Genomic DNA, 15,155 nt, shown 5'->3' on the forward strand with positions numbered 1-15,155 from the left:
TGGCCTCGGACAACGCCGCGGCAGTGGCCTACATAAACCGGTAAGGGGGCACGCGCTTTCAGGGCCTCATGCAGTTGGCGACGAATATTCTAACTTGGGCAGAGCACACCCTCCTCTCGCTGACGGCGAGGCATATCAAGGGCAGCCTGAACGAGTTGGCAGATTCGCTCAGCAGGACAGAGCTGCACAGGTCAGAGTGGTCTCTGAACGCAGGGACGTTCGCATGGATCACCAGCTTGTGGGGCTGTCCCGAGGTAGACCTCTTCGCAACAGCAAACAACAAGCAGGTGGAACAATTTTTTTTCGCTCTCCAGGGACGACGGAGCCCTAGGGGTGGACGCTTTGGTGCACCCCTGGAGCTTCAGTCTAGGGTACGCATTTCCCCCACTGCAGTTAATCCCGAATGTGCTTCGGAAGCTCAGGGGCGAACGGATGGCGTTAATTCTCATAGCGCCATGTTGGCAGAAGCGGCCGTGGTTCACGACCCTCCTGGAGTTATGTGTGGCAGGGCCTCTGCTCCTTCCGCCAGCGGCGGATTTATTGATGCAGGGCCCGGTGAGCCACCCGCAGGTGCAAGCTTTAAATTTAGCAGCATGGCTACTGAAAGGGAGGTGTTAATCAGCAAAGGGTTATCCGCACGGGTGGTGACTACACTGCTGCACAGCAGAAAGCCGGTGACCTCTGCGATCTACCTGAAGGTGTGGAAAGTGTTTTCCAGCTGGTACTACAGGCAGGGTAGGCCTGCGGTGGCCACAGTGCCATTGGTGTTGGATTTCCTGCAGGTCGGTTTGGATAAAGGGCTTTCCTGTAGTACTCTGAAAGTGCAGGTTTCTGCCCTGTCTAATTTTGTGGACATTCGATTGGCGGAGGAGCCTCTCATCAGACGATTTATCCGAGCAGTAGGCAGAATGAGACCCCCGAAGAGTAAGGGGGTGCCAAACTGGGATCTCTCGGTGGTGCTGCAAGGGTTTCTCAAACAGCCTTTTGAGCCCCTGGAGGGGTGTTCCATCCAGCAACTGACGTTGAAGACGGCCCTATTGGTGGCGTTGGTTTCCGCACGTAGGGTGAGCGAAATTCAGGCATTTTCTATTACCGACCCCTACTGCACCATCCTGGCAGATCGGATTATTTTGCGACCAGACCCGGCGTTCTTGCCGAAGGTGGTTTCCACCTTCCACAGGACTCAGGAGGTGGTCATTCCGTCGTTTGCCACTAACCCGGCCTCTGCTAGAGAACGGGAGTGGCAGGGTATTGATGTTCGAAGGTGTGTCTTGGAGTACCTCCAAGTCACAAAACCTTGGCGGCAGTCGTCACGCCTCTTTGTTACGTTTGGGGGACCCACTAGGGGGAACAGGGCCACTAAAAGCACGATTGCAAGGTGGATTAAAATGGCCATAACTGACACCTACAAAGCACAGGGCTTGGTGCTGCCAGGTTCGCTTGCGGCACACTCGACTCGAGCATGGGCTACGTCCTGGGCAGAGCGAGCAGGGGCTACTCCAGAACAGATCTGCAGAGCAGCCACGTGGTCCAGCTTCCAGACGTTCGTCAGGCACTACAGGCTGGACCTTATGACTCAACAAGACCAGGCATTTGGCAGGAAAGTCCTGCAAGCTGTGGTCCCACCCTAGGAGGTAAGATTTGTCCTCACTGATCCTCTCGATGGCTGTCCTGGAAGATGACTGGGGAAAACATGAGTTGATTACCTGATAACTCTGTTTCCAGGAATCTTCCAGGACAGCCAGTTCCCGCCCTTGGTGTGTATCCAGGTGGCATCCGAGGTTGGATGAAGGAGGGGATACTTTTGTGCATGGGGTAGCCTTCGGTCCTAGAGGTTACTGACTTGGGATGGAAGGAGGAGTCTATTTAATGTGGTTGATGTGTTTCCTGTTGCAGGCAGGCGGAGCCTATATCTCGATGGCTGCCCTGGAAGATTCCTGGAAACAGAGTTATCAGGTAATCAACTCTGCTTTAAACTCTGCTTTTTTCTCTGCATTAAAAAAAAAACAACCAGACCTTAATACTACTTTAAGTTGCCCTAATAAACAGTGCAACATTTTAGATTCCAAGTGCAAGGGGAATGTGTATCCCCCTGAGTTGTATATTTGCAGCTCGCAATCCACTAACCATTCCAGGGAAGCCTGTAGTGACCCAAACAAACGGGAGGCTTTAATTATCCTTTAAATTTTAAAAATGCATTCAAGTATCTTAACTATCAACAAATAAAGTAGCTTCCCAGAATGCAGGGGGAAGTATTGAGAGGGATTGCGGTGCGTTTGGATTCACATTTGGAACAAGCCCTAAAGCAAAAAGAATAAAAAAATTCCTCTTACCAAGCAGAATAGCACCGATAAGGTGCCAGATTAGACCTGTCTTGTGAGAATCCCTTTGACACCATTGTTGGGGCTTGTAGCAACTACAGTTGTAGGCAAATCCTTTATATGCCTGTGCTTTAGACTTCGCAATAAGTCCCTCGGGCAGCAGATACAGTCCTGTGGTGCAACATTAATGTGTTTTAATTGGCTGCAAAAGAGCCCTATGTAAGAAATAGCACCTTGCCTGTTGTATAGCACTTGACTTTTCCTAAAGTGGACCTAAAATAAAAAGGTGAAAATAGGGAATATTTAGAGATGCTAAGTGTTAAAAAATATTACCTTTTAAAATGCATTTTTTTGTTGTTATGGAATTTCTTCTGAAAAATAGCATTGCACCTAATAACATGGGTATGTGCCTAGGCTCAGGATGACTATACCTGTATATCTGTAGGGTGTGAGACCAGCAGTAAGAGGCAGCAGTGCCTTAGATTTCAATTTACCTACATAATTTATATTGTTCACCTTTACTAATGGTTACTATGCTCGACATCACACAGCTGTGATTTAGTTTTGTCATGTTTTACTTTGTGAACAAATAACTTTTTTCTTTTTGCATTCAGGAAAATGAGAAATCGCCAAGCCAAAACCGGAAAGCCAAAGATGCTACATCAGATAGCGGAAAAGGTGTGTGTTTTCCCTTTTTCTAAATTATTATTATGTATATAATGAAAAAATGACAGGATATTCCAATTTGTAGGTTTTTTGTTGTTGTTTTTTTTCAGTGAACTGCAACACCAATAATAGATTTAGATTAATCACATTTTCTTAAGCTGTTATCTGTTGACTACAGATAAACTCGCTGAAGATTCTGCTTCCTTAACCTTTCGCTGCCAAGCCCTCCAGAACATTTTTAAAATCAGCTGGCCACGCCATTTTTGCAATTTTTTTCCCATCGATTTGATTCTCAACTGCTGGGTTGCTAGCGTTTGTAAAAGACCCCCCAAACCATATATTTTCTGAAAGCGCAGGCCCGGTAGAATAAAAATATGGTGATACTAAATTTGTAGGCCCCGCGATAATTGCGCAAATGTTTCTCAAATATTAAACCGATAAAAATACACAATTCAATTGTTAACACACCAAAATCAGTATCCGTGCACAAAAAAAATTATTTTCTGACTAAATCTAAAAGATAAAACTGTATTGAGTTAATAAATAACAAATATTAGCAAATTTGTAATTGCGCCTTTTTGCGAAAAGGTAAAAAAATGAAAGTACGCAAAACTGTAAGCGACTTATGTAAAAAATTGTTTTTGTGTTGTGATAAAATGATACAGGTGTATATTTAATTGCAACACAAGGTATGGCAATGCGTCACAAAGCTTTGCCATGCGCTGCCACAGATAATTTAATGTTTTTTTTGTAAAGAAAATAAAAAATCATGCACTGCGATGTGTTCTAACAACGCACTGCAGCGCATGTGCATGATGGCCCACAATATGTGAATGTTTTGTGGGGGGAGGGAGGGGTTGTGCTTTTTTTTTTTTTTTTACACTTTTTATTTATTTTTAAATTTTATTTTGTTTTAAAAACATTTTAAACTTCTTTTTTTTTTATTTTGTATTAATTTTTTTTACTGTTGGGGGGGGCTACGGTGAAATCTCTGGGGTCTAAACAGACCCCTGACATTTCCCTTTTGAAATAGAAAAAGAAATTGAGGACACCAAATCCTCAATTTCTTTTTCTGCAGCCTCAGCACTCAATGAATGGGAAGAACTCAGTACAGAGGCTCCTCCCCATTCATTCAGAAACTGCTGATAGTAAAATATTTACTATGAAGCAGTTTATGAATGGGGAGAAGCCTCCATAGTGAGTGGTAGTCCCCATTCAGAAATTCATGAATGAACAGCCAACCAGGGACGCCGATCTGTCATTACACTGAGAACCCGGCGGAGCCGCTGTGATTTCAAGGCGGCTCTGCCGGGTTCTCAGTGTGTAAGGACAGTTTAGCATCTCCTGGTTACCAAGTAACCAGGGAACGCTGGACTGTCCTTACACACTGAGAACCTGGCGGAGCTGGGCATGATATCACGGCGGCTCCGCCGGGTTCTCGGTGTGTAATGACAGTTCAGCATCTCCTGGTTACCTAGTAACCAGGAGACGCTGGACTGTCATGAGAGCTTGTCAGAGCCGGCTTTGATATGACCACCGGCTCCGACAAGCTCTCATTGTAATGACAGCTGGTCCCGGCCAATAGAAAACAGTTGTGCGGAGCTAGCTGTCACTGCTAACCTTTTTTTTTTTTTTTTTTTACTTTTTCTATTCTGCTCGGTACCAGCAGAATAGATCTAAAAGGTAAAAAAAATGACGGTACTCAAAACTGTAAATAAGCGACTTGTGCTAAAAAATGGTTTTTACGCTGTGTTTGTGTTGTGATAAAATGATACAGGCGAATATTTAACTGCAACACAAAGATCACAACGCATGGCAATGCGTCACAAAGCTTTGCCATGCGCTGCCGCAGTTAATAAAAAAAATGTTTTTGAAGAAAAAAAAATACATTAAAAAAATAATGCACTGCGATGCGTTCTAACAACGCACTGCAGTGCATGTGCATGGCGTACACCTCAATATGTGTATGTTATGTGGGGGAAGGGAGGGGTTGTGCTTTTTTTTATTAGCTTTTTTTGTACACATTTTTTTTTAATTTTATTTTTTTTACATTTTCTATTTATTTTATTTGTTACTGTTTGGGGGGGCGTGGTGAAATATCTGGGGCTAAATAGACCCCTGACATTTCCCTTTTGAAATAGAAAAAGAAATTGAGGACACCAAATCTGCCGCTCGTCCCTCCCCCTCCGCCGGCCAATTTTCATTGGATCCCCGCTGCCACAGACCCTACAAGTGGGGGACAGCAGATCCGTACGACATACGTCCTTGGCAAGGAAAGGGTTAAAGGGTTTCTAAACCCTCTGTGTTTTTTTCCAGCAAGCAGTAGAAATAGGCAAAAAGTTTGGAAAAAAAAAACGATTTATCAGCGGTTTAAGCTTACCCTGTTTTCGTCGCGCGCTCCCGTCTGAGAATCCGAAACTGCTCAGGCAGCCGCAAGGCATCTTGGGGTGGGCACAGTTCGTTTTTTCGGCCAGGAGACGAGCAGAGATGCAAGGTAAGTCTATGGATGCGTGCACGCGCATGCAGACACTGCTGGATCGGAAGTGCCTGCAAGCAGAGAGGAGTCGGCGCTGGATCGCACCGCTGGAGGGACAGATGAAAACATTAGGAAAGGAGAGGAAGATCGTATTAAGAAACCTCATTTAAGGTAAGTGCTAACATTAACATTGGGGTGAGGGAATTTTTTTTTAACTTTAATGTCACTTTAAGGGCATTTTACAACTATGCTTTGCTGGAATGTACTTATTGCCAATTCGTGTAACATCGTGCATCATTTTTTTTTTTTTTTTGTATAATCTTTATTTTTCTCGTTTCACAAATAGTCACATTCACAAAGGAACATTTAAGGAACAAAAGTGGGTCCAACATAAACCCCGACAGCAAAAATAAATAAAGAAAAAAGTCACAAATACAATGACTTACATGATCACGATGTAACGCAATAAGCGAGTATGTCGCCCCGGCCTCATCATGTCACATCACATAGGCTCGATTTTTCAGGGAAGATGGTGATGTCGTACACCAACCTATCTCCGAGTATCTAAAGCAGTACATACTGATATCCAGTGCTATTAGGTAGTTCATGAAGTGGAACCCTCCCAGAAGGCCAAGAGCCGGGGGATGACTCATCAAGCCAGTGCCTGGGTGCCCTCACGGGATCACCCGTCAAGGCGGGTTAGATACATAGTGCAGCTATGTTGCCCACTTAGAGTAGAAGCGGTCATGTTTGTTGCCACTCCTCGCCACCCACTCCTCTGCCTCCTGGATTTGTGTGACCTGCGCCACCCATTCAGATCTCCCCGGTACCCTAGCCTGCTTCCAGTATCTGGGGTTGAGTCTCCTCGCCGCATCCAAAAGATGGGGCAGGGCACTCCTCCTATAGGAGCCAATGGACGTGGAAGGGAGGTGGAACAGGATATGAACGGGGTCGTCTGGTATGTCTATAGTTGTGATAAGTTTAATTTGAGTGCGATTATCTTGCCAGAAGCCCCGTACAAGAGGGCACTCCCACCAGATATGTAGGAGACTACCTGGTTGCCCACATCCCCTCCAACAGTGCGAGGGTGTCCCCAGGTATATGGCATTCAGGTAGAGCGGAGTACGATACCAACGGGACAGCAATTTGTAATTGGTTTTGTGCATCTTGGAGTCTACAGAGGATTTGTGTGTGAAGCGGTATATCAAGTGCCATTGGTCATCTGAGAGATTCCGTCCCAGCTCCCTTTCCCATTCCCCCAGGAACCTTGGTCTGTCTCTTGTGAGCGTGGACAAAAGCATGCCATAAAAGGATGAGACTAGTCGATCTGGGGATGTAGATCCCGCACATAGGGACTCAAAGGGTGTGAGGGAGGACATGGGCCGCATACCCTTGGCAATCGTTCCAAAGAAATGGGTAAGTTGTCGATACCTCCAGTCTGCCAAGAGGAAATCGCCAAATTTGGTTTTGATCTCCTCCAGGGACATCAGAGAACTCCGGCTGAGGAGTTTATGACAGCGGAAGTCTCCCTGCAGGTCCCATAGGCGGAAAAAGGAAATATCTTCCCCACGAGGGAACCATGGATAGCCCCCTAGTGGGGACAGCGGGGGCGAGAGGAGACCCCCAGCATTTAGTCTATCCCACAGCTGGAGGGTCTGATGAGTCGGGGGATGTGTGGTCAGAGAGACCACGACTAGCACAAGCTACCCAGATCACGACCCGCCATGCATTTTTCCATCTGTACCCAGAGCCTGGTGGAAGCGTCAAAATGCCAGTTAACAATCCTTTGGAGAGAGATGGCTTTATAGTATAGGTTAACGTCAGGTAGGCCTAGTCCCCCGGCCCTTTGGGCCTGCGCAGGATGGTATATGCTATTCGGGGTCTCTTACCCCCCCCAAACAAAGCGAATAAACAGACTACGAAGTTTTACAAAGTATGTTTGAGATAGTAATATAGGTATCATTTGGGGGTAGAAGAGGATCCGAGCGAGCACAGTCATCTTCAGTATGTTAATGCGACCCAGCCACATGAACGATGTGCGATCCCAATCCTGGAGATCTCTCTGGAGGTTGTGTAGTAAGGGTTCAAAGTTGTGCGTATAAAGGCGGGAGCAGTGGTTGGTCAATTGAATACCCAGATATCTTATGGCCGTCGTGGACCAGGAGAACGGGAAGCTCTGTCTCAACTGGTGAGCCATTGCCGACGGGACCGTGATGGGCAGAATTTCAGACTTATGGTAGTTAATTTTGAGGTTGGATAGCTGTCCATAATGGGCGAACTCCGAGACCAAGTTAGGGAGCGAGGTGATGGGATCCGTAACATAAAAAAGGATGTCGTCTGCATAAGCAGATAATTTATGTTCCTGGGAGCCAATCGTCAGGCCTTTTAATATCAGGGTTATTGCGGACCTTATTCAGGAAGGGCTCCAGGGCCAGCGCGAACAAGAGCGTGGACAAAGGACATCCCTGCCTGGTGCCATTTCCAATTCTTAAGGGGTTGGAAAGGGTACCATTCACCTTCACGCGGGCTGATAGGTCACTGTAGAGAGAGGCCACCCAGCTCATCATCTGGGGGCCAAGCCCCAGGGTTTCCAACACCGTCCTCAGAAAAGTCCAATCCACCCTGTCAAACATTTCTCAGTGTCAGAAGGAGGATGAGAGGCACGGTGGGTAGCCCAGTGAACCGCATGGATTGCTCAAAGGGAGCTGTCCCTAGTCTCTCTCCCTAGTATAAAACCGGTCTGGTCTGGGTGAATAACAGCGGGCAGGAAGACCTTCAGGCGGTCGGCCAGTATCTTGGAGAGAAACTTGAAATCTGTATTAAGCAGCGATATGGGCCTATAGCTTTGAGGGGTAGAGGGGTCTTTGCCTTCCTTTGGGAGGACCGTGATATAAGCCAGCAAAGCCTCTGAGGGTGCTGACTCCCCTGGCTAGGGCATTATAGTAGGAACATAAATGTGGGGAAAGCAGGGGCATGTATTTCATGTAGTAAACTTTCGAGAAGCCGCCCGGGCTCTTCCCATTAGGTGACGCTTTAATGACAGCCTCCACTTCCTCTGAGGTGATAGGTCTATCTAAGTCAGCCGCAATTGAGGGGGAAAGTGCCTTAAGGCCCGCTTCCTTCAGGTATTGGCTGATAAGGGATTTTTTGGCGGATAGTGCCTCCGGGGGCATAGTAGGGTGTATGTTATACAGTGTGGCATAGTAGTCCCTGAAGGCTTCAGCTATCTTGAAGGAGTTATAAACCGGGGGCCCCGAGGGGGTTTGAAGCTTGTGGACGTGGGTCAGCCCCCCTGCTCTTCCTCAACGCCCTGGCTAGCAGGCGCCGACATTTATTCCCTTGCTCATAATATAGGTGAGAGACATAGCGTAGTTTCTTTTTAATTTGGAGGTCTAAGAAGTCTATTAGATTTTTACGGAGGGTGACCAAATCCTGGGCATCTTGGGAGAGACCCATGCGCTTATGGCGTTGCTCTGCTCCCCGGATCGAAGCTATCAAGCGTTCAAGCTCAGCCTTCCTAGCCTTGTTCAGTCTCGAGCCCTGTGAAATCAGCACTCCGCGGACCACTGCCTTGTGCCACACTGAGCCCACCGAGGTCTCCCCCGCTGTGTTTTCTAAGAAGTAAAGGCGCAGCGTCTCAGAGGTCACACCCGCCGCCACTGGGTCATCAAGCAGGTTCTCATTGAGGCGCCAGGTCCGCGAAGTGCTGGGGACCCGGGGCAATGAAATCGAGAGAGAGGCGTGATCGGCAATAGTAATGGGGTTAATAGTCGCCTCACACAAGGCGTCCAGATAGTATTGATCAATAAACAGCATATCGATCCGGGAGTAAGAGTCGTGGGTCTTAGAGTAGTAGCTGTAGTCTCTATCTGATGCATGAGTCACCCTCCAGGTGTCTAGTAAGTGCTTATCATAGAAGGCTTTGCGTAAGTGTCGCAGAGCCGCAAGGGAGTGTGCGGACGTGCCCGAGGACGTGTCCAGTACTGGATTAGGACTAAAATTGAAGTCCCCTCCCAGCCCAAGCAGGCCCTCCTGGAAGTACGTCAGTTTGGCCAGCAAAGAGTCCAGGAACATAAGCTGACGAGTATTGGGAGCATATGCCGTGGCAAATGTGAAAATCTTGCCCTCGATGGACCCCTTCAAAAATAAGAACCGGCCACCAGGGTCTGTTATTTGGTCAAGGAATTGGAAGGGGCACATCTTATGGACAGCTATTGCAACCCCGCAGGATTTGGGTATGGGGGAGTTACTAAGATACCAACCAGAGTACATATGTGTAGGCAGCTTGGGTACAGCATTATCACGAAAATGAGTTTCCTGCAACATTACTACCTGTGCTCCTAGGTGCCTCAGTTCCCTCCACAGTCTGTTCCGCTTGACTGTTCCGGAGAGCAGAGACCCCGCACACTTTCATGTGCCCGTTTGCGGGTCTCATTAGCGGTATCTTCGCGGTGGGGAGGAGCATTTTCAATTTGTGGGGTTGAGAGTGTTCACCAAGGTGCTTGCCCCGATTCTGGGCTCCTTCCCCTCAAGCCCCGCCCACCACCACCACAAATAAGGGTTTACAGTAGGGATGTCCCGATTACCGATGCTAGCATCGGAATCGGGCCCGATACAGGGCATTTTGACAAGTAATTGTACTTGTAAAAATGCGCCGAAGCTTGCGCTATGTTTTTTTTTTTTTCTTCTTACCATGGACGTGTGCAATGTACATATATACAGCACACAGCTCCACTACACTCCAGCAATAGAGTTACAATTCTCCCCTGCTAACATGAATAGGTTAAACCATGATCCATAGTACATAACATGTAGTTGTACTATGGATCATTTAAAGTCACCTGTCCCTTTAAGAAAAAGTATCGGTAATTGGTATCGGCAAGTACATGAGGGGATGTACTTGTACTTGTACTTGGGCCTGATTAGTGGCATCGGGACATCCCTAGTTTACAGCCTTACTGTGCATTTTGGCTAATTATAGTAAATTACATAATTTACTTATTTAGCCTAAGGAATGCATTAATCAAGAAAAGATAGAACCCCATAGTTCTCCTTTAAATGTGTTGGAACTTCAGGCGATTCGCCTTTCCCTCCTTCATTGGTCGACCCGGCTTCAGGATCTGGCGGTTCGGGTCCAGTCAGACAACGCCACCGCGGTGGCGTACATCAACCTCCAGAGCGGCACAAAAAGCGTGGCCTCAGGTCGAGAAGTGTTCGGGATTCACTCCTGGCTGGAGAATCGGGTTCTGGCTCTCTGGGCGGTCTACATACCGGGGGTGGACAATTGGCAGGCCGACTACCTCAGTCGACAGTCGGTGGACCCGGGAGAGTGGTCACTGCACCCGGACGTGTTTCAGCAGCTCTGTCTTCGCTGGGGGACGCCGGCGGTGGATCTTCTGGTGTCTCGCTTCAACCGGAAGGTGGACAGGTTTGTGGCCGAGGCCCTGGATCCCTGGGGGAGGCGGCGGATGCCCTGGTGGCTCCTTGGGGTCATTACGGTCTGATTTATGCCTTCCCTCCTCTGTACCTGTTGCCCAGGCTTCTGCACCGGATTGCGTCCGAGGACATCACCGTCATCCTCGTGGCCCCGGACTGGCCTGGGAGGGTATTGTACGCGGACGTGGTTCAGCTAGTGGTGGACGCCCCGTGGCGGCTGCCTCTGCGTCCCCATCTTCTGTCCCTGGGACCTGTGTTCCATCCTTCTTTACAGTCGCTGGCTTTGACGGCGTGGCTGTTGAAGCCATTTCAAAGTGTATACCATTTAGGGCTGCAACAACTAATCGACATAATCGATTATAATCGACTATTGAAAAAGTTGTCAACTTTTTCAATCATCGATTAATCGGAAACTATGACCGGGGGTTGTCCGATGCGGTCATTTCCACGATGCTTAGGGCGCGCGAAGCGGTTTCGCGTAAGATTTACCATCGCTCATGGAGGTTCTATTTTGCCTGGTGTGAGGCTGGGGGCACTGTCCCCGCGCTTGTTTTCTGTCAGCAGAATTCTTGCATCGCGGGGTGGGTCAAGGGCTGGCCTTGAGCACGTTGAAGGGCCAAATATCTGCTTTGGCTGTGCTTTTCCAGCGGCCGGTGGCGTCTAATGCTTTAGTCCCCACATTTGTTCAGGGGGTGATGCGCATAGCTCCCCCTGTCCGCTCGCCTTTGGCACCGTGGGATCTGAATCTGGTGCTTTCGGTGTTGCAGGAATCTCCATTTGAACCTCTTCGGGAGATTCTACTTATGTCTTTGTCACAAAAGGTGGCCTTTTTGGTGGCCATCACTTCCCTTCGGCGGGTGTCGGAGTTGGCTGCCTTGTCCTGCAAGTCTCCTTGCTGGTTTTGCATAGGGACAAGGCGTTCTCCGTCCTCGGCTGGCCTTCCTGCCTAAAGTTGTGTCGGCATTCCATCTGAATGAGGACATTGTCTTACCTTCCCTGTGCCAAAGCTGGTTCATAGGAAGGAACGTGCGATCCACTTTTTGCATGTGGTTCGCGCTCTCCCTGTTTACTTGGAAGCTACGGCTTCTTTCCAATTTGTACTTGTCAAAATGCCCCGATGCCTAGCGCCGAAGCTTGCGCTATGTTTGTTTTTTTTCTTTTCTTACCTTCCGTGGTGGCTGGGGTCCTCTGGGCAGGCTGGAGGAGCGTCGCATCACTGCTGTGGGCGGAGCTCCAGGTGGGGTCTAATGTAGTTGGCCGGCGACCTGGAGCTCCACCCACAGCAGCGACGCTCTGCCGCTCAGCGCCGCCGACGTCGTCCTCACATGAGAGGGAAAAAAGCTATCGGCAGCTCGTGAGGCACCTCCATTGCACGTGGAGCGGTGACGCAGGGGGGCGTGGAGCAGTGACAGGGCAGGGGGCGTGGAGCATAGTTACATAGTATTTGGGGTTGAATAAAGACATACGTCCATCAAGTGCAACCCAGTGACGGAGCTGGACTCATGGATCTGTGACAGGCTCTGTCACCTCCCTCCCCTGTCCCCGGCTCGTTCTTGTCACAGGAGTTCTAGCACAGTGCTGTGCTGTGCTAGAACTCCTGTGTTGGAGGTGACAGGGCCAATAAAGAGTACCTGTCACCTCCAAATGCTATCACACAGGGGTTTGTTAGCCCATGTGTGATAGCAATAAATTTAAGTGAAAAAAATAGTTAGGAAAAGTAAAAAATAATAAAATAAAGTTAAAAAAAATAACAACTGATTAAAAATGTAACTAAATAAAAAAAAAGACAATAAAGTAAAAATAATAAAATAAATTAAAATTAAAAATGTTTACAAAGTAAATAAAAATTGGAAAAAAATGAAAACCAGCCCGACTTGGGTGCCATTAGAAAATAATGGCACTGCCAGCGCGATCAGCGGTGGAGTGCAATCCATGACCGCCCGGTCATCGTGCACAAAACCGAGCAGATGGCTGGGCGGTCATGGAATCGTACACCACCGCCGATTGCGCTGGCAGTGCCATTATTTTCTAATGGTACTCCATTCGCGCCAGGCAGATTGCGCGGTTTCCCGACGCAATACCGCCTGGGCGGTCCCACATGATCGCAGTTGAATACATGAATAGGTTAGTTGTTTTATTGTTCTAAAACAGTCTTATATTAAAGTTCTTCATAATCATAAACAAATTGGCCTAAAATCATTAGTCTATTGTTTTTTTTTAAATGTCACCTGTCCCTTTAAGAAAAAGTATCGGTAATTGGTATCGTCAAGTACATGAGTGGAAGTACTTGGTCTTAAAAAAGGGGTATCGGGACATCCCTATTTATCTCCCTCTGGAATGGCAGTTATAGAAGTATTTGTGTTGAGTTCACATGTATGCACAGTATCTGCAGATTTTACAGGAGCCTTCCTTCTTCCCTGTTGGATTTTTTAAATGTTATTTATCTATATATATTACCAAAAAATACAACTGCACTAATGTGAACAAGGTGGAGGAACATAGCAAAAAAACTGTAGCAAGGAGATCTTCAACCAGTTGGTGATTTAGTCCTGTAGGTCAAATTTCACTTTAAGTGACCAGGTGCGTGTGATTTTTACACAGCAAAGCGTATTTATCAACCAAAAAGTCTCTAAGCATATTTCCACTAATGCCATATATGGAAAAATCATGCACATGATGCATATATAATGCTGCTTCACAGTTTAGACAAAAATGGTTAGCTCATGCATTTACATTCCTGCATTCATCAACGCAAGCAACACAATGTAGAGCTAATTTAAACATCACCTTGCAATTCAGGGCAGGGCTTTGCACAACACACCTGCTGGGTGTGTACACACTACAAAGGTGTTTAGATTCCACCCATAGATCATGCTGGGAGGGAACACACTACAGAGGTGTATACATGTTCGTGGTGTGTTTATAAGGTTAGTAAATCAACCCCAATGTGTTTCCTATGTATCGCAGTTCAATGTAGTGGTTTTCTTTGAAAAGTATTGTTGCCAACATTTTATGGGAATATTTATAAAGAAATGAATGTGATATTTACCAAACATTCACTGCAAGTGAATCTTACTAGGGGATGTGTTTTAAATAGTAATTGATCTATCTGCAGTAATGTTGAGTGTCACATTTACTGCTTCATAAATATTCCCCTTAGCGTTAAAGGAGAATTTTAGGGAGAATGAAATGCACTTATCCCCAGAATTAGAGCTGATGTGTGACAATGAAGCTGTCACACGTCGGTGCTATAGAACGAGAACTGAGCGATCACATACTGCTGATCGCTCAGTCCCCGACTGTCAGTCACTGCTCCCGGCAGGGATTGCTCCCTCCCCCCTCCGTTCCTTCAGCGCTGACTGGAGGGACAGACAGGGGAGGGGGTGGGCACAGCTGGCTCTACCTCTAGAGAGGCAGAGCCAGCTGTCAATCAGGTAGCAGGCTGGATGTTGACAACGTCGGGATCTTTTCCGGCCGCAATGCGGCTCTGCGCTGTCAGCATATGGCGTGCAAATGCCCGTTATATGCTGAGTTTTGGGTCACAGGAGGACATTGGTATATGTCCTCCTATGAGCCTAAAAAGAACTATGGCAAAATAAAATTGGGCCATAATTATCTTTGAAGTTCAGCACCAGTGTATAGAGGACTTTTCTAGTATTGTCTTCCAGCTTGCACAGTGCTGAAAGATTACTTATGCTTTACTCTTGCAGATGGCCTTGCATACTCTGCCCTACTCAAGAATGAACTCTTAGGAGCTGGAATTGAGAAGGTTCAGGATCCCCAAACTGAAGATCGTCGCTTGCAGCCTTCTACACCAGAGAAGAAGAGCCTTTTTACAGTAAAAAAATCACATTCTTTACTATATTGTACCTTAAGGTGATATTTGTCTGTTCCTCCCCACGCACACCGCCCTCACCTAAATTTAACAGAAACATCAATTTCCCGAATCATCTTCCAGGACAGCAACCTGAGAGATGATTGGTTCCACCTTCTACAGGAAACACAATTAGCAAAACAGTTAAAAGCCCCTCCCCTTCCCCTCGTACCTCAGTTTAGATTGTGTTTCCTACCGTCCAGGACCACGTCACGTTTGTTCTTTTTCTTCCTGACCGGTTGGCCTTGAGGTCACGGATCCCCCTCTGTGCGGCTCTGCTGTTGAAGGTGTTTTCCCTCCCTTCTGGCCTTGCTGTAGAGCGGAGGGGTGTTTTTCCCTATGTTGTTTGAAAGGCCAGGATCTGGTTCCTTTCTTCCCTTAA

General features: G+C 47.3%; 1 protein-coding gene across 1 annotated transcript in view; it reads left to right on the forward strand.

Annotated features, from left to right (window-relative positions):
• Positions 1-68: 68 nt before the first annotated feature.
• The window catches only part of LOC108802203 (fizzy-related protein homolog), a 38,114-nt gene continuing 23,027 nt past the window's right edge, over positions 69-15,155 (forward strand). The window contains exons 1-3 of the mRNA XM_018574071.1: positions 69-1,286; positions 2,936-2,999; positions 14,610-14,737. Coding sequence (XP_018429573.1) covers positions 69-1,286; positions 2,936-2,999; positions 14,610-14,737 — 1,410 coding nt within the window. The remainder of the gene's footprint in view (positions 1,287-2,935; positions 3,000-14,609; positions 14,738-15,155) is intronic.

Source organism: Nanorana parkeri, unplaced genomic scaffold, assembly GCF_000935625.1.
Source record: "Nanorana parkeri isolate BGI_ZX_2015 unplaced genomic scaffold, ASM93562v1 scaffold2716, whole genome shotgun sequence".
NCBI lineage: Eukaryota > Metazoa > Chordata > Amphibia > Anura > Dicroglossidae > Nanorana > Nanorana parkeri.